Source organism: Episyrphus balteatus, chromosome 2 (assembly GCF_945859705.1).
Source record: "Episyrphus balteatus chromosome 2, idEpiBalt1.1, whole genome shotgun sequence".
Taxonomy (NCBI): domain Eukaryota; kingdom Metazoa; phylum Arthropoda; class Insecta; order Diptera; family Syrphidae; genus Episyrphus; species Episyrphus balteatus.
In genome coordinates this window covers 81,694,984-81,720,862 of record NC_079135.1, presented here as the reverse complement: position 1 = coordinate 81,720,862, position 25,879 = coordinate 81,694,984, and the positions used below count along the sequence as shown (strand labels likewise).

Here is a 25,879-nt window from a genome sequence, read left to right as displayed (position 1 = left end):
AATAACATATTTTCTATGTATTTCACTTTATTTTACGTTAAAGTTGCCTATTTTATAGTTTATATTTATACAGAAAAGTAAAATTAATCTGACGTTTAACTTCGAAGATTCTTTTCTACATCATATCCCTTTCTTTATCAATTTGCTTTTTTAAACTCCAACCTACCGTTCATGGAAAATTCGATTGATCTTAGCACCTCCAGATAGTTCATTGGTGTTAACAAGCGCTGAACCTGAACCTTCAATTGTTCTCTCGAAATCAGATTGCAATTGTTGAATCATTCTGGAAAAAAAAAACATTTTAATTAAAGATACAAAAAAAATTAGAAATAATATTTAACTTACTGCAACATAGCTTTGGTTTTAATACTTGGATCATCAGGTCTAAAATGTTTGAATTGTTCAACATCTTTCTCAAGAGTTAACATTTGCTTTTGTAATTTATCCCTCAAGCCTGGCAATGTATCTCGAATATGATTTGTCAATTGCTGATTGAGTACACGCTGAAGATATGGTGTTCCCAAACGATCAGCCATATGTCTGTACGATGGATGACTTAAGAAAAACTTTCTTTCTCCGGACAAAGCAGCATGAATATCTTTTCGGCCATCAATATCTTTTTGCGAACGATTGACCACACCAATATAACCTCGCCGCAACGGAAGTAATTTATTTTCCAGAATGTCTCTTGCATCAGTACCTTCATCCATCAAATCCAATTTAGTGATCACACCAATTGTTCGAATACCCTGAGGATCAACCTCTTTGGCCAATTTTAAAGCATCTGAATTTGCCAAATCTGTATTTGCCGGAGTTACAGCCAAAATAAGGCAGGTCTCCTTGCGAATAAATTGGAAAATCATTCCCTTGATTTGTTGTTCAATATCAGCTGGCTGATCACCGATTGGCACTTTTGTCAAACCTGGCAAATCGATCAGGGTCAAATTGAGCACATGTGGTGAGTACACCCGCAAATTAATGGGAATATTTGAAATTCCCTTATTGCTTCCAGTCACACGATCAGTTTCAGCTTCGATTTCACTTCGAATTTCATTAAAGTCGGTAAATTTCTTACCCTTGCAATGAAGAAACTCTCCATATTCTGAAATCAAAATCAAAATGTATTTAATATTTAATTGAAAAAGATAGAAAAATAATTATTTACCTGCCACGCCATTGATTAATTGTAAAATCAAAGGTCGGCGAGTAACGATTCCAGAACCTCGGGGTAAGAAATCTCTGAAAAGGAAGAAATGATTGATAAGTTGGTAGAAAGACTATATGTATATTTTAATTTAATCAGAAGAAAAATCAATGTTAACGATTTTTAATATTCTTTTTTCTGTTACCGCAAATTACTCTTTCGGCAATTTTGGTAGATCTTGGGAATTCTTGTTTTTAGGAATTGAATCGACTTTAACTAGATTTTTGTATTTTTTAAATTAAAAAAGTCTATTCATTCATGCCGTGACGGAGAGGCTTACTGATACTTCCACTACGAAGCCCAAAGTAATGGGATCCCAGAATATGTTTCGCAGAAGGTCCTACCGTGAATTAATTAAAATTGAATTTCAACATAAAATGACGCGCCTTTACTATAACAATTAGTTTTAATACTCGACGACATGTAAAAATGTATGTCTTGTGGAGTCCGGAATAGGAAAACAATAAATAAATAAATACAAAAATGCGCGTTGGGAAATTCTTATCAACTTAAAATCGGCAGTAAGCAAACACATCTTAGAATGCTTATTCTGGTTTCCAATTCACATCAAAGCCTTTATTTAATCCCTTTAAATTGCGGTAAAAGTTAATCAATGATCTCAGTCAGTGAACATTATGACAAAGAAGATGTTGGTAGGTACGTATAATTATTAAGAATGTATTCAAATTCATACAAATTTGTCTTTATTTGTAGTTTAAGCAATTCCACAGGATGGCTAGAGATGTGAATATATTGAAAATAAATCTGATAAACAAAAACCATTTTTTATGTGGACTAGTCTCGTTAATATCGTTCCGACTTTTAAAACCAAACAAATAGTTTTTTTTTTTTTTTTTTTTTTTGCCTGAAACCCAACAAACGCTGGGGTGGAATGAGCTAAGGGTATAATTGATGGTTGATAATAATCAAAATCAGCACTTTTGTTTCGTGTAACATGATTATCAAATCGGAAGTAGCCTTACGACTGATTTCATTCATGTTTCTCTAGTGTAAATAGATCGATAATAAAATAAAGTAAATAATTCAATTGAATACTCGTTAATTGTTAAACATTGCAGGTGTTTTATATGCATATTGCATAGCTTTTGTTGTTCGATGTATTCAAAGGGCTGACATAAAAAATTCCTAACTACTTTTTTCCAAAGCAATTTAAAAATTTCCATCATTAACTTACACGCAAACTTTTTCTAAGACAAATACTTGTTTACAAGTGCCCGAAGATAACCGGCTAACAATTTAATGCCACCTACATACTATATTACCAGAATGATTATTGTTTACGAAATTAAATTAAGCTTAACTATTGTTTAATACAATTTGATTGCAACAAAACATGAGAAATATTCTAAAAACGTGCAGTAAAACAAATGATAATTAATCAACAAAAAAGAAATATCATACTAACTTAAGATCATTATCAGAAGTTTATGAATTAAAAAAAAAAAGTGAAGATAAATTGTATTAATAGAAGCTGAATCACAAAATAAAACGATGATCGCATACAATTAATTCCATAAAGCCTGTTTATATTCTGCTCTATAGGAAAATTATTGGTGGTTTCGTCTTAAAAAAAACTCAAGGTTTTAATCAAAATTGCGAAGATGGCGAAATAAACAAAATGGGTTTCGCAACATTGGACAAACTGTTATTATGTGAGAAAACGGTTCTATCGATATAAATCTAAGAAGGTCAAGAAATTTGCTCAAAATTAAATACAATATGTTTTAACTTCACTTTAGGTTTTTTTTTTATTTGTATTTTCTGCACAGTATGTATTTGTGCAGTTCTAACGATTTATTAGACTTTTTTGTCTACAAAGTGCGAAAATTGATAAATGTCACTTTTTAATAAAATGAGTAGTATTCTACCATTTTTTTTTTAATGATTAAGTTTTAAAAGTAGTATTTTCAGATTTTGATAATAAATCAATGCGGCGGCTTACTTTTTCAGTTAATTTTGCATTAAAATCCACAATCTTGACCAAAATAGTATTCAATATGCTTTTTTTAAACTTTTTACTTTGAAATCGATTATTTCGGAAACAATTGATTGAAATATAACATCATTTAAAAATAAGAATTAAGTGCACAAATCTGACTTTTAAAAAAAGTATCAATTATAACTGTAAATTTTGCCGTTGTTTTTAAATATTTTTATTATTTTAAGCGATTTTTTGGAAAATTGCCCCTCCCACCTGAACGGGGGGACATAGACCACTCCTCCCATAATAAAAAATGATTGTATGTAAACAAAAAACCGTTATCAATTACACTGGTTAACAAGGGTTCTGTTGCCGAAACAAAAATATAATTTTCTGAAGGTTTTCGGTGTGCTGAATCCGAATCCGAAGTCAGAAAAAATTGATCAGCTCCCGTTTTTGAAATATTACCGTTAGAAAATACAAAAAAACGTTTTTTTGACTACTTCGGACCTTATTCTTTAATATAAGGAAAATTCTTAGAAGATATTTAGTAACGGTTTCTATAAAAACTATTTTCCGTCTTTCAAGAACTTTTCAAATCTTTCCGATATCTTTGTTATTGCCCGAGATATCTTAAAATGAAGTAAGTTGCTTTGGCTTCATATATCATAGAGGAGATAATGACATTATAAAATTTATGAAATATGCAAACAACTAAGGATATCTCGAGAAGTAAAAAAGATATCGGAAAGATTTAAACAGATTTAAAAAGGTGGAAAATAGTTATTATAAAAACCGCTACTAAATATGCTCAAACAATTTACCTTATACAAAAGAATAAGGCCCGAAGTACTGCATTTTCTAACGGTAATATTTCAAAAACGGGAGCTGATTAATTTTTTCTGACTACGGATTCGAGTTCAGCACACCGAAAACCTTCAGAAAAGTATTTTTTTGTTCCGGCAACAAAATAAAAGTTTAATTTTGCTAACCAGTGTTATAGGCACCGAGGATATCGCGCTTTTCTTTCACTTTTTTGGTAAGATCTTTTTTTAAAATTGTTTTCTTTCATCAATTTTAAATGAATTAAGCAATATAAAAATACGGTTTTTATAGCAAATCAAATAAGAAATACGATGAGAATAATTTCAAACGTTATAAAAAACATTAAAATATAATAAAGGGGTGCATGCAACCCCTAAACATCAGCGGAAAATTTTCAAAAAATTAGGGTAACTTTATTTTATATCGAGAAAACGAGTTACCGGTAGTGCAAATTAAAGTTATAAAAAAAAAAATGTTGGTTCATTCACCCTAATGTACATACTTACGACCCAGTCGTACATTTCGGTCAGATGAGTAACAATAACCTACAATATTATAAATTAAAACCCAAATATAATACAATCAATTAATAACAAAAATTTCCTTATCTTATCCACACCAATTACTCCTCCAAAATAGCCTCAGAGAGATAATAATTGAAATATCATTACTATTCATTTTGAACTTTTCTAATGAAAAAAAAAGTTTTCAAACGAAAACTATACCAAACTTTTAATTTTTATTAAAGAATTGTTATTGTTGTGCTAAAACAAATCTTAATCTTTAAAACAACAAAACTGGATGCGAGGGTGAAACCATATCTGACCCTGAACATCTAAATTACATTTTCTTATTATTAATATTTTTTTCAAATAATAGCTAAATATCAGAAAATCACGTGCAAAACCAAGTACCGTTACCCAATTTTTATACAAAAAAAATCAAAAGAAACACAGGTGGATAAATAAATAAAAAATCATAACATGTGTTTATTTTTTTTACATTAAATTGCTTCCAACAAAAATATATAAACATGTACAACAACAAACTTTGCGTATAATTTACTTCAAGTACTCGTATAGTTTATTGCTCACTTCACAAAATTAGAGTCACAACGGTTACGCTTTGATGACACACGCTGTTTTTGTTGTCTGCTAATTTTCTTTTGCTTTCGGAACTTATTCCATATTAGCAATAGGTGAACTAATCAGAGAGTAAAAAGTCGTGAGAAACTTGTAAGATTCACCTTGAGTTAGTTACGAAGTTTTTTTTTTATTTCCAATGCCGATGTTTAGGGTAGATTGTAATAATCGCTTTGGAAATATACTATAAATTCGATTTGAAAATATTCATACCTATTGTTACTACTACAAGACGAATAATAATGTTTAATAATAAAGTGTACACATCTGGTGTGTAGCGATTTATTAAGCATAATAACAATTTGAAAATCAACAAAATGATACTGGAAATAACTAGAGCAAGAGGGTTGACAGACATAAACTGGGGTCCGGTCTTATTAAGAATCCGAATAACCATTTCCCCTTCGAAATTTGTACTGTACTGTACTAGGTGATCGAATGAACTTGTTTTGCTGATTTAATGGTATTCTTACTTTTTTGCCTATGATATTTTGTTTGCTTTATATCTCTGGATTTTTTTTTATTTTATGAGTTACTCAATATAAAACAAAAGAGGTGACCAGGAGAATATTATCTAGCATTTAATATACATACTTGCTCATAATTCCTAAGCTTGGTAGTCAAAAATAGCTTAATCAGTGTGTAGGTACTCAACACGTTGCGAAATATTTGTTGATGGTAAAATGTAGTGGTGTAGTTGCAAACTTTTATTTTGTCATATTTTCCATAACTATGCGCAATGTGCAAGTGCATGCATACCTGCATCAGTAAAAAAAATCTTTAACCTATTATAATATCGCTTTCTTTTTATTTTTTGTTAGTTGTTCGTTATGTTTAAAGACTGTAGTATAAAAATATACAATTTCCAAGTGAAGTATTGCTTTTTAGATAATTATGTACTACTTTGCTGATATCAACAAAAAATATCTCTTTGAACTAAGAAGGTATTTGAGTATCAAAGCTGACTCTTGAATTATTTAAGAGTCGCTTTGCAAGACTTTTATAATCCAAGTCCTGATAATGGTACAGAGGCGTTCCTTATTTCATAGTGGCGTACTAGGCCAACAGGATACTGGGTATTTTTTCGGCGTTTTTTTTCTGTTCATCAACAAATTTATTCTACCTCAATTCGAAAAATTATTAATAAGATCTTTAGGGGCTTTTGGAATTAATTTGAACTACTAATTCAATTTCAACGAATTTTTTTTATTTATATAATTTTCATATAAGCCAAAACTGAAATATTGAAAACAAATATTTTTGTATTAAAAAAATTGAATTTTTTTATTTGAAAAATTTCGTTTTTGAATTTTCGAAAACGGGACATTGAATTTTTTCATAACGAAGAAAAAATAATAACAAAATTATTAAAATTATTTTTAATTTAAGTGGAGCGATTGAATATTGAATTGAATTTATTCTTTTAAATTATTTATAAAAAATTAGTTTAAAAAAAAAAACGCTCTAACGATTTTGAATTTTTTTTTTTTCTAAAATTAAACTGCATACTTTTTTTAGCTCAATTTCATCAGGGATGTTTTTTTTTCACTTGAAGAACGAATTAATTTTTATAAAATAGTTTAGTGACCAATTCTTAAGCGATGAAAATTCTTACTATATTATTGATGAATCAGCATCCGTCGAAACGAAACACATCAATATTATCAAGTACATTATAATCGTTTCGATGCGTGTGTACCTACACAGATTAACTGCCAACATTCTTAGCATTATGAAAACTGACTATCGACGTTACAACTTTGCAAGAGACGTGGTGAAAGAAAAATTTTTGATTTAAATTTCTTTAAGGAATCAGTTTAGTAACTAAACATACATATAAGGATGTACCTACATTGTACAGAATTGTTTCAAGGGTTTGTGAAAAATCTGTGAATCATATAAAATAATAATTGTTAAAAGTATATCTGAACAACAAAGACATACTACTATGTATGTATTCTTTCGTATATGTTTTGTTAAGATAATATTATATTTCAACAATATTTCAACATAAAATTACTATGTTCAACAAATGCATACTTATTTCGATTAAACTTTTATTAATATGTTATTTGTACATATTAATCAACTTTTTGTTTTTAATTGATTTTTTTTATGAAATAAATGCCAAACTCATCCACACAATGTGGATTTCTTGAAAAAAAAAAAACAAAAAACATTTTGATCATTGGCCTTCATTTTACAATACATTCTTTTTTTTATATCTTATCAAATGCTATGTTGGAAATGATATTGCTTTTGTTTTTGTGCTGAAAAAAGAAATAAAGATAATAAACTAGCGAACGAAAGAGGCATGCAACTGAACAAAAAATTTATTGTTTAAAGGGAGGAACAATGTCGGCATAAAAAATATGTACATTCATTCACTCAGCAACAACAAATTTTGTAGAATGTCAAAAGAGAGAGAGGGGAAGGAAAAAGAAACAACAAACCATCGAAACACCCTACCGATCGTTGTAAATAATTACAAACAATTCGTAAGCTTTGTTTTGTTATTTGATGCTGTGTTGTGTACATTCAATAAGTTTAATTAAATAATTATTGGTTGGAAAATCATCTACATGAATGTCACATGGGATTGTGTGTGAATCAGATTTGTTGTTGAAATTTAAATAATATTTATTATGATTAATAGTTTGTGCAGGTTTGCTCAACAAAATTCTAAGAACACTTTTAGCATGCAATTAGATACCTTTAAGGGTAATATTTACAACAAAAACACATTAAAATGCAGCACTGTGATGGGATCTTTATTTTTGATTTTCGATTATTTCTAACAATTGAAGTTCTGACAATAAAAAGGTGTTAAGTGATGCATTAAAAGAGCTACTAAAATCTTTAGCACCTCAAACTTCAGTCACCTTCACCTATAACACTGGTCAACAAAATTAAACTTTTTTTTTTGTTACAGAAACCAAGGTATACTTTTCTGTAGGTTTTTTGGTGTGCTGAGCTCGAATCCGAAGTCAGAAAAATTCTATCACATCAGGCTTTTGAAATAATCCCGTTAGAAAATCGAAAATGCCGCTTTTTACCAGTTTTCGAGATTATTTCTTAGCGTTTGATTATTTGTTTTCTCCTTCGAGAAATCTTAAGTTGAAATCAACGTGTTTGGTATATCTCATGTTTATTTGCATTTAATAGCAAATCTCAAAAAGTTCTAGAATCTCGCAAGTTTTTATATTGGAGAAGGTGGTGAATCGCGGTGAGATACATCAAAGCGTCACCGTGTCAGATAGTTATACTAAATAAATACAAGTGAGAAAAATATAAATTTTTTCTTGTTAAAAACAATATAAGAACTTACAAGAATGTAAACTAAATGTTGCACAGAGGAGTATTCGACCTCAAAATCCGGTAAAAAATATTTTTAATGTTTTTCTTATTGGAATTGGCCTAAAATATTATTTTATAACTTATAATGCATTAAAAAATTACACTGAAAAAAATTTTCGAGTTAGTAAAAAAAAAAACATTAATGAAGTAATTTATTTTTCAATTTTCTTAAATTCATATAACTAATTTTTACATGAAATTTTTAAATATTGTTAATATTTCAGGTTAAAGAAAAAAAAATTAAAAATAAGTAGTTTTTTTAAGCAACAAAAGGCAATTTGACTAAAAATACCTCAAGACTAAAAAACCCCATTAAAAAAAAAGGTGGAAACATGTGGAAATTCTTTTAATGTGCATGAGATGACAAAAATGTACAGTTAAATACAAAAGAAAAATGTTTGCCCGGTCATGCCCGAGACTATAACAAAAACACATTACATAAATTTTCACGCTAATGTGGACTAAATCGAAACCTAGCTAAAGTTGTTGCATTTTAAAAGCCTATATCAATCTTACATACTGTAGCACCCACACTCAAATAATAAAGTACTTAATATTTGAATGGTCCGGAAGATAAACAAAACAAGGAGTGATTGTCAAAATGATGTATTCACCTCTTATTAACTCTTTGTACTTAGAACAAATTTTATTGGCCTATGTACTTTCATACATTAAACAAACAGTTTTAATGTACATATTATACTTTTAAACTATCTATTTGTGGTGGTCAATTTTCTATCGAAAATAATTCTAATAATAACAAAAAAAAAATCAATTTAACAATCGAACTATTCCAAAAACCAAAATATATAATATAAAACAAAAATATAAAATTACATATTATCACGAACATACAACAAAAAAAACTCAAAATTGGAAACACATATTATAAAATAGGTAGTGTTACACAATATTTCATGTAGATAAAAGAAAATTGATTTTTTTCTGTTCCTCTCGAGGAAGAGAGGAAGAACACAAGCTCTCATCCCCCATCTCATTTTTGTTGTTTTCCTTTAAGCAAAAAACACATTTTTAATGTTTACAAAACAAAGTTCATTAAACAAAAGAATTGCTCTCTCATATTACAAGAGTTGACTTTTTTGTGTCTGCAGAGAGAGAATAGTCCAAATTCAACAGAAAGGTCAAAATTCACCAGAGAGACAACAAAAATTATAAAATGATTTCTATAAAAAGAATTCGTACAGAAAAAAAAACATTTAAAACAAACAAATAAACAAAAGAAGAAAAGAAGAAAAGAATAGGAAAAAGATAACAAAGTGTGGTTAATAAAAAAAAAGAATATTACCGACAGTTTTCATTGATTTCTGTGGTTATTCTTCATTCATAAGATACAGGAACACAAATAGAGTTACCACGTGTGCCGATTAAATTAGCTTTTCACTCATAGCCATGGACGCTTATAATTAAATTAACATAAGAAAACTAACAAAAAAGTCAAACAACCGTCACAAAAATGCTAAAATAATTTCCCCGCCAAATTCTAGGATTTTACAATTCAAATAAAATACATACAGTCAACATACAGTTCTTCAAACAACCCTGGCCTCAACTTGTTTCTTTTTTAATTATAAATTAAATAATTGTTTTTGTTGTCGAACTTTTATGTTTAAAAAAACTTCTCATTAAGAGATCTGCATTTTTTCTTTTAATCATGTCATTGTTTCTAGTAACATTACTTAAAAAAATACAGTATATACATACAATATTCGCAAGTTTTTTATCGAATCTAATTTCAATCTCCTTCCAAACCCGTTGTTTTTCAGGTTAATGTACATATTTAAGGAGAATATCCTGCTTTCAAGAATCTTCATACTTTAAAATGAAAAAGAAAATCATATCTATTCGACTTGGCCAAAGAAAAGAAACTTGAAGTTTCCATTAAAAGCAGAGTTAAATACTCTGCTAAAGATTGAATAAATTGAACATTAAATGATATGTTGTATTTTCACTTATTGAGTTATTTTTTGAAATAAAACAAATATTAAAAACTGTCTTTAATTTTTGTTTAAGTTTATTACTTGAAATTAAAAAATATGGTCACTGTACCTATTCATTGATATTATCATCAAAAATTAATTAAAATCCAACAGAAGGCTATTGACAGAGATTGATAGTATCTAATATTTTTGAGTCAACAAAATATATACCCTTTTTTCACTGCTTTTCAAAACATTTATTGAAAAATCAATACCAGCCCCATTAAGCTTTTACTAAATCGTTATAGGTATCTAGTTTTCGCATCCCTAACAAATTCATTTGTCTGAGCAGGATGACAAAATAGAATGAGTACTACCCCATCAAGGTCACTGATATATTTGGTACGAATCAACAATGCGGTGCCCCGTGATGTGACTTGTTTTAAATGACTTTTGAACAATAGTTCTCGGACCGAAACCGAAGATAGTCTTTAGTATAACGTCACCATAAATTCATGCAATTGTACCTGCTAGAGTACTTATGAGAAGTACCTTGAGATGAAACGAATGTTTTGTACCTCTTTCAAATCATCAAAAAACACTTCTTAGAACAACCAAAGTTTTTTTTGAGTTTTTATAAAGCGGCTTTAAAAATCTTCAAATACATAATCTTCAATACATGGCGCACTAATTTAAGCCCTCTAAAAATTGAAGTGAGTGAAAGTGGATTTATTATAGGGGTTACAGGTTACAGCGGCACCTTAACTAAATGCATATTATGATGAGTCAAATCTTTTAAGCCCATTTTTTGTCAAAATTTAAGTACTAATAAGGGCTCATAGTATTTACGGAATACTACTTATTGATATTCCTAGGTACTTTTTGAAAGTCTATTTTATTCTTTCTTAAAAGATAATTGAATTGAATTGAATCAATTTTTATACACTAGCCCAAAAAATTAAAGGAACACAACAAATTCATGATTTTTTTAGTGATTTTCGATAGGCTTTATCTCAATAAAAAATGATCGTATCATGACAAAACAAAAAGTATGTGAAAGGTGCATTTTTCTAATTTTAGAATTTTAGTACCTTATATTTTATTTGGAACGGTAAAATAGCTAAATCATTGGAACTGTTCAAGAATCAAAATTCTAAAATTTCCATTTTTTTTTGTTTTTATCTTAAAAGTGGGAACATTTTTTCTGAAAATTTAGAAAAGCTATCAAAATAGGTCTTTTTACGGTTTATTAGAAAATGTGCCGGTACTTTATAACTATGGGTGATAAGATTAAACTGAGGCTTAATTATTAAAGCCTAATATGCTTGAAACTAATCTGTAAAGTTTCAGACTTATTCATCGAACAGTTTTTCTGTTGTGAGGTTTTGAACTTTTGAGATGAAATAAAACACCAAATTTTGGCAGCTGTAAATGACATACTTGTTACTTCTAATCAATTTTTAATTAGCAAAAACAAATTCTTTTGAGTTTATTATTAACAAAAACCAAAGAAAAATTAAAAGTTTTCAAAAAAAGGAAAAATATCCTAAACGGTAGAAATTTTTTTTTCAAAATTTAACTTTTTTTAAAAACTTTTAATTTTTCTCTGGTTTATTTAAAATTTAAACGGTTTTTATTAATAAAATGTTCAAATAAACTCAAAAGAATTTGATTGAAAATCACTAAAAAAATATTACGAATTTTTTGTGTTCCTTTAATTTTTAGGACTATTGTAGTAGAATAAATGAGGAATCAAATTTATATTTGCATTTTTTCTCTAAATTGGTTTAAGTAGACTCAAGCTATTTTTTTGCTTGGACTCTTATTAAAAAGAGAACTTTTTCTAAATTCTGACGTGAAGAAATAAGGTATTCTTAAAAGAATTTGATCTTGAAGTACGTGAACTCTTCATATAATTAAGGGAATTTTTTTTAATTCTGATCAGGCATTCTCAAAAGAATTGGGAAGTTTCATTTTAAGATTTCTGTCTTGAATAAATGGTTATGAATGAAAAAAAAGTTTTTTAACCCAGATAAGCCAACGCTATCAAATAAACTTAAAAACTAATGAGTCAAGAGAATGATATTTTCTTTTTTTTTATTGTTTTATAATAAGGTGTACCGAAAAACACAAAAAATCATTTAAATTGAAAGACTCTTGAATAGCACTTATCTCTTGTAAGCCGTTTGGGTACGTTTATAGTTTACGAAACAATTGGTTTTTAAAATTATAACCATAAACTCGATTTTATTCAATACATTGCGACTTTAATATCAAAAATACCTACTGTCGCCTTTTGGTAAGTTGATGATACAAAAATGTTTAAGACTATGTTCCTACCTATAAGTAAATTCATAAAATTTAAAGAGACTTCTCTTCCAAAAATTTGCCAATTACGACAGGGCTCATTTGTTAAATGTTATAAGTACCCTTGTAAGATCTATTATGTACCTACCTACCTACCCCACATTTCCTTGAAATGAAAATTATCTATCCTGGTTTCAAATAATTTATATTTTTCAAATTTTAAGTAGGTACCTATTGAACATTGATTGCATTTTTTTAAAGGTCAAATAAAGGCCTTTAGGTCAAGATATGACAGGTCGACAATGAGACTGATTCCATTGCCTATATGAGTTTTTTTTTTATAAAATTCTACTAAAAGCTGATTTAATGATTAGGGTATACACTTAAAAAGGTATAATTAATCATAAAAAAAAATCTTAACAATCTTCGTAGTTGAAAGGACAGAATTTAAAAAAATCAAATTTTGTTTTAGTTAAAAGATGTTCTAACTGAACTGACTAACCTATTTGTTAAATAGTTAAAGCCAAAAAACTTATAGGTTCATCTACGTAACACTTTACTCCTAAATCCCACTGCCCTTTGACCTAAAACACCCTCAAGCAAAAAAAAAAAAAAAAGAAAAAAAAAAAAAAACTTGGTTCATTTTTATCGGGACACTTTTTTGGACTTTTTTTATGCTACAACAAAAAAAAAACATTTCCCTCTGAAAACCCACTCAAGAACACTATCAAAAAGTCTGAGCATGACTCAATCTGTCATTTCCGAAAAAGTCCTAATTTCTTTCTCTTTCGCACTCATTGCAATTTACAATATTTTGACACTTTTTTTTACCAATTGACAATTAACCAATTAACAAAATGTTTTCTTTTTCACAAATCGATTGTCACTTTGTTTGAAACAGAGAAAGAGCGAGTGAGAGCAATAAATTCTCTCTGACACTGGCACCAACACGCGCACACCCATTATCCTGTATGTATACCATTCTCTCTATGTGTAGGGCATTGATTTTTCTTTCAGAAAATTCTGTTAAAATTTTCATTGATTGATTAGGAAAAAAAAAAAAAACTGTGTTCTCTCACACCCAAAAGCCCAAATCGAAAATTCGTTTTGGTTTTAACAAAATTTATGATTTTATGATGAATTTGACTTACTTCCCAACAAAATTCTCCAACACAGAAGACTTTCCAGCCGATTGTCCGCCCACTACAGCAATCTGAGGCAAATCCAACTGCATATGCACACCCAGTTGGGTAAATGCATCTTGCAGCTTATTAACAATTGGAATTAACGTATCCATGATTGTTTCAGTTTCAAATCAATCAGTTTTGCACACACTTTTCCAGCGGACGACGATTAGTTCTTTCCGGAAAAGTGTGGAGCCCGACAAATAATTGATCTTTGTGGTGTTTTTTTTTTTTTTTGTATATTATATATATTTTTTTCACTTCTATTTCAGACCGTCGCGATTCGACTTTCGATTCCAAGAGTACTTTACTTGACGAAAACACGAAGAAAACTACGCGATTATCAATTTGTTCTGAAAGGGAAATTTTTTTGTCTATCAGAAAAAAAATGACAATACTATTTGTCTCTGTTTAATTAGTATTGTTGGTTTCTTCTTTGTGAGATAGTATTATGTACTTTTGCGACTGCGTTTATTTGACCAAATTTTAGCAGCACCAAACACATACAAAGTAGGTTGCCAACAAATTGATTTTATATTTGGTTTTTTCTTTTGTGTTTTTTTGGGGTCAATTAAAAGAATGTAGATCAACGTTTTAAGATAAATAAATGAATATGATTGTAATAAGAGATATATTTTTAGTTAATAAACACAGGAAAATAATGGCACACAAATTTCCGGTGTATTTTGTTGGACTTTTTGGCGATTGAGACTTGCAAGACCGTCGTCGGTCTTTTATTTTTTTATGAATGAGTACTAAACTTAAAAAACGTACTAAAATTTAAATATTTGAAAGAGATAAATAACATTGCAAATATATTTTTTTTCAACATGAACATCAATATGTTAGAAAGAGAAAGATCTATATTGTTATAAATGGTATACAAATCTATTACAATTCATGAATTGCGGTAAGTGTTAATAGACTTGAACAAAATTCATGTTCTTCATGGGAATAATTTGCATTACCAAAAATGATATGAATACCTTCATAGATTTATGCCCATAAGAACACTACACCGTACTTTATTTTTATTTTAAATCACACAATTTTGTATTTCCTGAATATATTGAAAATATTTTTTTGGCCATTTGTTGATAAGGCCGTGTGTGAATTGCGTTAAATAGTTAAATCTTGTAAAATTTTTGACACTAGTGAGGTGAATAAAACATTTTCAGCTGTCAAAACATTAATGGCCTCTGGGAGCCGAGCCGGTTAATCGAAGTTAAATTTTTTTTGCACATGGTTTTGTTATTTTGTGCATTGTATATCAATTCATATACAATTTTTCAGGAGTATCATGTCAGCAAAAAGGCAGAGAATAAACATATATATAATAATAACCTGTTTAATGAACTCAATAATTACAACAACAACTGACTTCTGATACCTATGATGCGCCAGACCATTCATAAATCTCGGCTGCAAAAGAATTTGGTTATAAAATAGTTTTTAATCCTGATAAGACAAAAAGATCCAGCTTTTGTTTGTTTATGGTTGATTTTGTTTTGCTTTTAGAAACACGGCATGGTTTGGAACAAATAAAGGCTTGGCCTGGCCACACCGGAGGGTATGCGGTAGAGGTACGGGTAGCGGTAACGATATTTGTAAAAAACATAGTAAATACTGGAAAGGTAGTATTTACTAGAAGAATAGTATTTACTAGTTTTGGATAAATTTTTGTAGTAAATACTGGTTTTGGTATGCATAACGAACTTTTACTTTCTAGTATTTACTGCTAATTTTTCAAGTTTCTTAATACCAACTTGAACATTTACTAGTAAAAACTTTCTCATGTTAAATGCCAACATCATCAGTCGCGACTTTACTTTCAAAGCAATCGGTTTGCAGAGGATTTATTTCGAATATAAAAATGGCAGCATTTTTCAATTTAAGATCTGAAAAAATGTATGAACAGCGAAGAACGCCCTCGAATAATAATTTTAAAATGCTCTACCGTTTTGAGAAAGATAACGTTGAGTGGCTAAGCGAATATTTTATGGGTAAGATATTTTATTGAATCTGATAAATTTATCTATCCCTTTTACAATAAAAAATCTCAAGGTTCTCAATCTGAAAGAAGGGGAGGAGCAACGTGAAGTAAATTATGTGTACTAAAATTAAAATGCTTTTTTCGGCATTTGTCCTAAACTCCTTAACCGCCTTAAACACCAGTTGTTATTATCAACAATTTGTAATACAAAAATTTGTTAGAAAAGAAGAAAATTATAGAACATTAAAAATACAGAACAAAAAAAAAAAAGCAAAGCATTCATGTAGACATCTAGTATATACTATAACTTTCAGATGAACTAGTAGTATTTACTGGGATGAATCCAGTATTTACTACTAGTTTACACTAGCTAGTAGAAACTAAGGTTTATGCATACCGAATGTAGTAAATACTATTAGTTTCAGCTTCTACTAGTAGTACTAGTATTTACTATAAACCTTTTACTACTAGTAATTACTTTTTTTTGTGCATATGCCTCAATGTCTCAATAAAGAAAAATTTATCTGTCGAATAAAAGAACTTTATGAAGATGACAGATGCCAACATCAATGGCACAAAAATTTCCAAAATATCATCCATTTTAATTTACAAAATAAAACAAAAATTCGGTTTTTATCAATTTGAAATTTATTGATTTTCAATGGGCACGTTCAGGAAATATTAGGGACTAGATGTTTAGGCAACGTCATTTTCTGAACGGAAATTTGAGTAAATTGACTAAATTAGTTTGGATGTAATGCTATTGTCAAATTCCGAAATTTATTTAAGAATTTTATCGGTCGCATGGGTAAGACACCAAACTTCCCTTAACTATAATGAATAAATAAAATGAATTATAACTGATAATGCACTTTTTAGTTGTTTTTCACACAAATAAATTTAATTTTGCTAAAATAATTCTTTAATTAAAAACAATCTGCTGTCATGTTGACAAAAAAAACTTTCCTTAATTTTTAGGGAAAATTTTCTTGCCTAACTTTCCAGTCAGCTTTCCAATAAAATTACCTAAATTGAAAGAATTTTTTTTGACAGCTGACCAATCAGAGACCGAGAAATTACCTAAATATTTAGTCCCTAACGTTTCTGAACCTGCCCAATAATTTTATGTAAACAAACAAAACGTCAAAACTTAACCCTCGTAAAAAATTTAATTCAATTCACACACCCAATTGCCCATTAAACTTTTGACAGCTGAAAATTTTTTATTCACCTCAATAGTGTCAAAAATTTTACAAGATTTAACTATTTAACGCAATTCACACACGGCCCAAGTACAAAAGTATATTGGTTTTAGAAAAAAGAGTACTGTAAAACAGGGTTATATTCAGGGACTCGGCGAACGATAAAATTTAATTCTTTCGCGATCGAAAAATTCAACCGAAAATTTAATTTTCAATTCCATGGCGAATTTTATTTTTCGGATCTTTGAAAATAAAATTTGTGTTCGCGATCGAATTATTTTTTTTGGGAAAAAAGGTCCATTAACGAAACGATCTTAGATAAAATAAAAAAAATAATTTTCGTACTAGCCCAGGCAAATAAGTAATAGTCAAATCGTATTTTTAGCGGAACAACATTTTTTTAATGGAATGTGTTTGGGTGGTATCGTTTTTAGTTAGCTTCATTTTTACTCATTTTGGCTAAAAATGACCAAGGACAGAATTGTTAACAATAAAATTATCTAAAAACTGATATACCATCGAATTCGGTGAAATGATTAAATTCAATTTTATAGTTAGTCTAAGTTCGTGTTTGTCTCAACAAGTAAGCGCAAAATTAAATTTTTTCATATGTATCTGACGGAATTTTGATTTATTTGGGTAATTCTTAATTCTTAACTACATACACCACTTTTTGAAAAAGTACACAAGTGAAAATATTTTTTTTTTCTGGCTAGTGAAATTGTTTTGTGAAAAAGAGTATACAAATTGTTTATTAGACCAAAAAATAAGCTTTCTGCATCATTTGCTTAAATTTTTCAGCCCGAAAAACTACAAAAATGCGTTTGAAAATTTTCACTTTTGTACTTTTTCACTTTTTGAGCCAATGTAATTAAGGCTTTAGAGAACGAATTGTAGTACTTTTAATTATCTATAAAATGGGTCTTCAATTGTTTTTTTAACCATCATATCGTGGAAGCAGTAGCGTCGAAGTTGCAAATCTAGACAGTGAAGGTATAACTGAAATGTAACGGCCGTATTATTCAGTAGTTTAAAAATACATCTGGATGTAAAGAAATGTTAATGTCAAAAATAAATCCAAATCCATAATATTAGGTGTGTTTTTTTGTTTATCTATATAGATTTTGTGCAAAAAAAAGACATCGAGATTTTTGAAATCAAAACAATTTACGTGTTAAAAACAACAAAAACTTTATCTGTATAGATTTTTGAAAAATCCAGATAATTATCCAGATTTTACTTTCTCTCGATAAAAACAGTAGTGCCAAGGTACTTTATTTGTTGTGGTCATACAAAAATATCTGAAAATATTAACAAAAAAAAAAAAAGCTGAGAAAACGAGGTTTGAAAAAAACTCTCATAGAAAAAAACAATCAAAAATTTGTTTGACATGGTTGCATTGAAATGTTAATATCTCGAGATATAAGCAATGCACTTTTCAGATAAAAGTCTTAAATGGATCCTGATAAGATTGTTGAACAGATATGTATATAAAATTACCAAAGTTTTTTCGAAAAATTAGAAATAAAAATAAAAAAGTTTTCACATTTGATTTTTAAAAAATCGAAAAAAAAAATTCAATATGGCTACCTTCAAACACTTATAACACAAGAACGGTGCAACTAATGTTAATGGTCATGGTCTTAAAATGTAGCTAAGAATATAGAGATGATTTTTTGAATCCAACATGGATGCCATGGCCTGGCCATATGAAAATTTTTGTTAGCATCCAACATGGATGTAATGGCCTTCCCACTTCGGAGTTAAAATAAAAAAAAAAAAAACAAAAGCAACATTTTTGATAGACAGCTGCCAAAGTATATGTACAGTGGTGGCAAATGTTTGCATGGATTTCAAAAATCCCGATGTCGTTTTTTTTGCACAAAATCTATAGGGGTATTCACGATCCGATGCAACTGGTCTTGTATCATTGCAAAAGTGCAAAAGTGTAAAATCTTGCAACACTACAACAACAAAATATATGGATTGAAATTTTACAATGGTCTTGCACTTTTGCTATACCCTAACCCTATTGCAAAATAAAAATACAATGGTGTAAAATTTTTTTGACAGATGGCAGCTCGCCATCGCGTGTCGCCCATGATGGACAGTTTATCTTTTTTATTCTTATTCTTTTTTATTTAGTTTCTTTTGATGTAAATAAATTAGTGAAAAATAATTAACCCAAACAAAACAAAGAATTAAATTATAAAAAATGGAAAAAAAGAAGAAGCAACGGTGGAGGAAAAAAAAACATCATTCATGCTTCAATATTTACTATAGATAAGAAGAGGTGCGTTCACGATCTATTGTAAAAAAATAAAATTTTACACTTTTACTAGACCTGTTGCACCAGATCGTGAATACCCCTTATATAGATAAACAAAAAAACACACCTATTCACTCCCTACTTAAATCAAAACTTAAATTAAATTTTTTAAATCCAATCTGGTTCTTCGGACTGGAAAATTAAAACAAATGATGCAGAAAGCTTAATTTTTGGTCTAAAAAACAATTTGTATATACTTTTTTCACAAAACAATTGCGCTAGGCAGAAAAAAATATTTTCACTTTTGTACTTTTTCAAAAAGTGGTGTGTGTAGTTAAAGGCTTAACTACATACACCACTTTTTGAAAAAGTACAAAAGTGAAAATATTTTTTTTCTGGCTAGAGCAATTGTTTTGTCAAAAAGAGTATACAAATTGTTTATTAGACCAAAAAATAAGCTTTCTGCAACATTTGTTTTAATTTTTCAGGCCGAAAAACGTTTGAAAATTTTCACTTTTGTACTTTTTCACTTTTTGAGCCAATGTAGTTAAAGGCTTAACTACATACACCACTTTATGAAAAAGTACAAAAGTGAAAATATTTTTTTTCTAGCTAGCGCAATTGTTTTGTGAAAAAGAGTATACAAATTGTTTTTTAGACCAAAAAATAAGCTTTCTGCATCATTAGTTTTAATTTTCCAGCCCGAAAAACTACACAAAAATGCATTTGAAAATTTTCACTTTTGTACTTTTTCACTTTTTGAGCCAATGTAGTTATACCTTAAGGCTTAAAGCCAATGGTGTGTTTTTTTACCGACTTCCAAAAAGGAGGAGGTATTCAATTCGTCTGTATTTTTTTTTTTTTTTTTTTTATGTTTGTTACCGCATAACTTTGGACTGAGTGAACAAATTTTGATAAATCTTTTTGTATTTGAAAGCTGGTGGCTGCAGTGTGGTCCCATTTCAATTTCATCTTCATTTAGCTATAGGAACTATCATAAAACCCAGTTTTGAGCCATGGAAGTCGGTTCTGTTTTTTTGCTAAAAATGATTATTCTTATTTGTTTATCGATTTGTGCAAAAAAACGACATCGGGAGTTTTGAAATCCATGCAAACATTTGGCACCACTGTACATACACTTTGGCAGCTGTCTGTCAAAAATGTTGCTTTTGTTTTTTTTTTATTTTAACTCCGAAGTGGGAAGGCCATTACATCCATGTTGGATGCAAAAAAAATTTTTCACAAAAAAACAAAAACCATTTGTATGGCCATGGCATCCATGTTGGATTCAAAAAATAATTTTTTTTCACAAAAAACCAAAAATCATTGGTATATTTTTATCTACATTTTAAGACCATAACCATTAAAATTAGTTGCGTCGTTCTTGTGTTATAAGTGTTTGAAGGTAGCCATATTGAATTTTATTTCGATTTTGTAAAAATCAAACGTGGAAACTTTTTTTATTTTTATTTCTAACTTTTCGAAAAAACTTTTGTAATTTTATATATACAGGGTGTCCCACAGTCACCGCCCCAAACGAAAACCATGGATTCCTGAGGTCATTTTAAGTCAAAAAACTTAAGAGGTAATTTTCTCGTTTTCGTCCCGTTTTCGAGTTACCACGGTTTTTATGATTTTTGTTCTCTTTTCCCTTATGTGGCTTTATCTTTGACAAACTACGTTTGATTTGAAAGATTTTTTTTACAACCAATCAAGAATTTATTACAGTTTTAGTTTGTCTCAAAACTTTTTTTTCTGCGGACAACCGTTTTCCCACAATTTTGCATCGAACACAATTTTCTTCGTTTCTTAAGTTGTTTTTTACACTTTCATATCATTTAAGTCAAAAAAACACGTTAATGAGTATTGATTTTTTGTGCTTTTTATTAAAGCCCAGTTTGTTTTCATAAAAAAAATAAGTTTTATTTCATAAAGAAGGCTACTGAAAGTAGTTAAAAAAAATAAACAAACTGAGTGAATTTAAAAAAAAAAATAATTTTTAAATAAAAATTAATTTAAATGAACTAAAATCTTTTTCTGAGCTATTGTGGTTAAGAAAAGAACAAATAGATAAAGCTCACAAAAAGTTTTAATTCATTTAAATTAATTTTGTATTTAAAATTTTTTTTTTTTTTAATTCACTTAGTTTGTTTATTATTTTTTTAATTACTTTCAGTAGCCTTCTTTATGAAATAAAAGTTATTTTTTTTATGAAAACAAACTGGGCTTTAATAAAAAGCACAAAAAATCAATACTCATTAACGTGTTTTTTTGACTTAAATGATATGAAAGTGTAAAAAACAACTTAAGAAACGAAGAAAATTGTGTTCGATGCAAAATTGTGGGAAAACGGTTGTCCGCAGAAAAAAAAGTTTTGAGACAAACTAAAACTGTAATAAATTCTTGATTGGTTGTAAAAAAAATCTTTCAAATCAAACGTAGTTTGTCAAAGATAAAGCCACATAAGGGAAAAGAGAACAAAAATCATAAAAACCGTGGTAACTCGAAAACGGGACGAAAACGAGAAAATTACCTCTTAAGTTTTTTGACTTAAAATGACCTCAGGAACCCATGGTTTTCGTTTGGGGCGGTGACTGTGGGACACCCTGTATATTTGTTCAAAAATCTTATCAGGATCCATTTTAGACTTTTATCTGAAAAGTGAATTGCGTATATACCGTAATATTAACATTTCAATGCAACTTGTCAAACAAATTTTTGATTATTTTTTTTTTATGAGAGCTTTTTTCAAACCTTATTTTTTCCGCTTTTTTGTAAAAAAAAACCGTCAACACTACTCTTTGGACTTAAGAAAAATGCACAGGACAGTAAAAAGTAAGTTACAAATGAGTGAAAACTCTCAAATTTTTCGCAAGAGCTGCGTACTGAAAAACGAAATTTTCCGTTCAGGATTTCGTGAACGAAATTTTGTATGGAAAATTTCTTTTCGCTTCAGCAGCGTACTAGGCTTGAAGCCAAACGAAATTTTTGATACAAAATTTCGTTAACGAAATCTTGAACGAAATTAAATTTGTTTTGTTTTTGCTTTAAAACTTATTTTCTGATGTTTTTTCTTGAAGTTTTTTGATTTGTACTTTTATTATTTTTACTTTGCTATAGTATCCGATGGTATTTTTTCTTTAATATGTTCGCTCTTGACTTTCGAGGCTTCAAATTTTTTTGTTTCGTTTTAGCTTCCTTTGTATGTATATAAAATCTATAGTACTATCATGAAAAAAAACAGCGCCACCAAAATAGTAAGCTAACGAACCAACTAAAAAATATGTCAAATTTCAAACAGAAAAGTATATCTCATCTCCTTACTCCCATTATTGAATCGATCTAAGCGCCCTCGCGACCACTCAGGTAGCGAACAAACTAAAAAATTTCACTTCATGATAGTACTATAGATTTTATATACAAAGTAGCTGCGTACTAGGCTTAAATGAAAAAATTTCCATGAGATATCTCACAACTCACATTGCTAGTGGAACTCAACTCATGCAATTTCATCTACTGTGAAGTCACCCTTAAATGACTGCATTCAGCTCCAAATTTTCGGAACAACTTGAAGAAAAAAATATTCCAGCAACGTATTTCAGTTCAGTGGGCGATAGCAAAACGGAAGTTGACGATACTTGTCACTTGGCTGTCATCGTTCTTTTCGTCTTAAGTTTCTTTAAACGAAAGTTGTGTTTTTATTGCCGTTCACGTTTCGTGTCGATATCAAAGGACTTAAATGTAAGTTTTTATAATTAAATTAGTTATTTCAGTACAAATAATATATACTTGTTAAATTTGCTGAATTATATTAAATATTCAACACGGATTATTAAGATTTTTAAAGATTATTTTTGTACTTGCATTCTTGTAAACTATAAAAGTGCTGCATGATTTCTGTACCTGATTGAACGTAAAATAATTTAATTATTTCTATTTTTTAGAATGCGTTACGTGGCTGCATACATGTTGGCTGTCCTTGGAGGACAAGAAAGCCCCAAAAATGCCGATATCGAGAAAATCCTCAGCTCTGTTGGTATTGAAGTCGATTCCGAGCGCCTTACCAAGGTCGTCAAGGAATTGAGCGGCAAGAGCATCGAGCAATTGATCAAGGACGGTCGCGAGAAGCTCTCCTCAATGCCAGTTGGTGGTGGTGCTGTTGCTGCCGCTGCTGCTCCAGCTGCTGCCGCCGCCGGTGCTGCTGAGGCCAAGAAGCCCGAAAAGGAAGAGAAGAAGGAAGAATCTGAATCCGAAGATGACGATATGGGATTCGGTCTTTTCGAATAAGTCTTCTATTTCGATATCAACCAACAATTGCGTGGAAAAACGAGGTAAGCATTAATTCTATCTTCTGAATTTTAAATCGTTATAGCGCTCATTATGATGAACACAATTTTACCATCTTTCGACTGAGATTTATTGATGTTAACTTATTTTACTGATTCTTCTTCAAACATTCAATATTTCTACATTTACTTTGTACAAATTTTTAAATGAGTTTTTTCTTTTTTTATTCTTCCAGGTATCGGCATGGGATCGCCAACATAACACCCCAACCCCAGGTCGTGATGTAGTTACAAAAAAACCCTCAAACTACTTCGGTACAAATTTTCTATTTCTGTGAAATAAAGCAAGAAAAAAGTTTTACACGTAAATTTTTTGTATTTTTCATTTTGGATTTCGAGGATTTATGGGATAGTAATGCTCTGTTTCTATTCTATAGATAAAACAGGGTTTAGGGACCACGTTTTTTTCACGAATAGCGCTCAAATTAAGAGCATTTTTTTTTTTTTACTGTTGAAATGTTTCATATATGGACTACCATGTTTCAAGAAGCAATTAAAGTTCTTTGAAAAAACGAATTACATTTGCTTGGTGTTACATGTATTCAGTCGTTTTCTGAATGAATAACTCCCGGGAAAAAGTCTGCCAATCAAAAAGCTGAGAGAAATTGTGCTCTTTTCGCTTTTTCGTAAAACAAGATTAAAACGCAAAAAAAATTATATGTACCTATTGTGGGAATTTTTTGATTGGGAAGAAGATAATCGTTTTACAAAATAGGGCCCCTGGGTTACCACCCATGTTGAATGGATTTTTTTTTTTTTTTCAAAGGACTCAATCAGGGTGAGAAGATTTACTATTTTCTTTTGATTTATTATTTGACCATATGAATTCCATTCGTTGATATGTTACGGTGGTGCAATGCGCTGGGGCAATTTTCAACATAGGCGACTTAGCACCACTGAAAGGAGTCTGATGATCGGGTTAGGTTAGATTGTAGTGGTTGTGAGGCAAAGTATCCGACACACTTAGACCCTTATGGATACATTGGGATACCACAAAAGTCTAGCAAGTTAAGAACTCACTAGCCGAACCACTACTCGGAGCTTCTTATGAATAAAGATTGACTTTTAATGTCCGTTTTTACTAGATCGCTAGTGTGCTCATAGAACAATTCTCCTAGATGGAGTTTTCTTCTAATAGAGATAGCAGTGCAGGTGCACAGAAGATATTGAACAGTTTCCTCTTCTTCTTCATCCGTGCAACTTCTTCCGAAATCATTAGAGAACACTCCCATTCTTTTTGCGTGTCTACCTATTAGACATGGTCCTGTAAGAACACCTATGGTGGAGCTTATATGCATTCTGTTTAAATTCAACAAACCCTTTGAACGTTTCAAGTCTATACAAGGCATAAGTTTACATGTAGCGATAGGTATTCCTATATTGTTCCTTTCTGGTTGTAAAGGATTGGTTGTTGGTCCCCGTGATATAGCTATAACTCAAGCCTATGGACTTAGTGGTAACACACACACGTTGTTGTTAACTCAAAACCATCAATATAAAAAACACTTACTGGCCAATTATTAATCACAGCTACATGCAAGGTTCGTAATGGAGCATTCGCATTTTTGAGCTGATTTAAAATATAATTCCCGAATGAGTCCCACGAACTTGCTCTAACAGTTGAAGTTTTTTTCAATTTTTAAAACTTACATTTATACAGATTTAGTTCAGCCCTATTCTGAGTGAAAACTCTCGGGGAGTTGTGTAGGATGCATTTTTAGAAAAAAAATTCAAAATCGTTAGATCCGTTTTTTAAAAAAACTAATTTTTTATAAATAATCTTTTGAAAAATAAAGTTAGTATGCTGTTTTGTAGAAATTACTAATCAACACCTAAAACCTAAATTTCAAAAAAATTCAATGTCCCGTTTTCGAAAATTTGATTTTTCAAAAATAATTTTTCAACATTTTTTTAAAAAATACAAAATTTATTTTATTTTTATTAATGGTTGATATTCAATTGATAGTTTAGTTTTGGAGAAAATCGGATTAAAAAAAACTGTTCTATGGCAGGTCAGTTAGTAAAGATTAAAAAAAAAAAATTTCATAAAAATTTATATACATAAATACCCAATATAAAATGGAATTTTTTTAACCAAATCGTTTTAGTCTTTTTGAGAAAATTAAACCTTTCCAAAATCGTTTTATGGCAGGTACCGTTATTTTTTGTGC

At 29.6% G+C, this 25,879-nt stretch overlaps 2 protein-coding genes across 5 annotated transcripts in view; one reads left to right on the top strand and one right to left on the bottom strand.

Moving 5' to 3' along the window:
* Positions 1 to 14,641, bottom strand: part of LOC129908471 (dynamin) — a 33,951-nt gene extending 19,310 nt beyond the window's left edge. For all 4 annotated transcript variants that reach the window (XM_055984952.1, XM_055984950.1, XM_055984951.1 and 1 more), the window contains exons 1-4: positions 13,866 to 14,641; positions 1,166 to 1,239; positions 346 to 1,102; positions 167 to 283 (exon numbers count right to left, since the gene is read on the bottom strand). In XM_055984952.1, coding sequence (XP_055840927.1) covers positions 167 to 283; positions 346 to 1,102; positions 1,166 to 1,239; positions 13,866 to 14,011 — 1,094 coding nt within the window. In that variant the 5' untranslated portion in view covers positions 14,012 to 14,641. The remainder of the gene's footprint in view (positions 1 to 166; positions 284 to 345; positions 1,103 to 1,165; positions 1,240 to 13,865) is intronic.
* An 8,308-nt stretch (positions 14,642 to 22,949) lies between these two features.
* LOC129912049 (60S acidic ribosomal protein P2-like) lies at positions 22,950 to 24,017 on the top strand. The gene is made up of 3 exons (XM_055990146.1): positions 22,950 to 23,103; positions 23,307 to 23,693; positions 23,885 to 24,017. Exon 2 carries the CDS (start codon positions 23,308 to 23,310, stop codon positions 23,647 to 23,649), a length of 342 nt encoding a protein of 113 aa, XP_055846121.1. The 5' UTR covers positions 22,950 to 23,103; position 23,307; the 3' UTR covers positions 23,650 to 23,693; positions 23,885 to 24,017.
* The last annotated feature ends 1,862 nt before the right edge of the window (positions 24,018 to 25,879 follow it).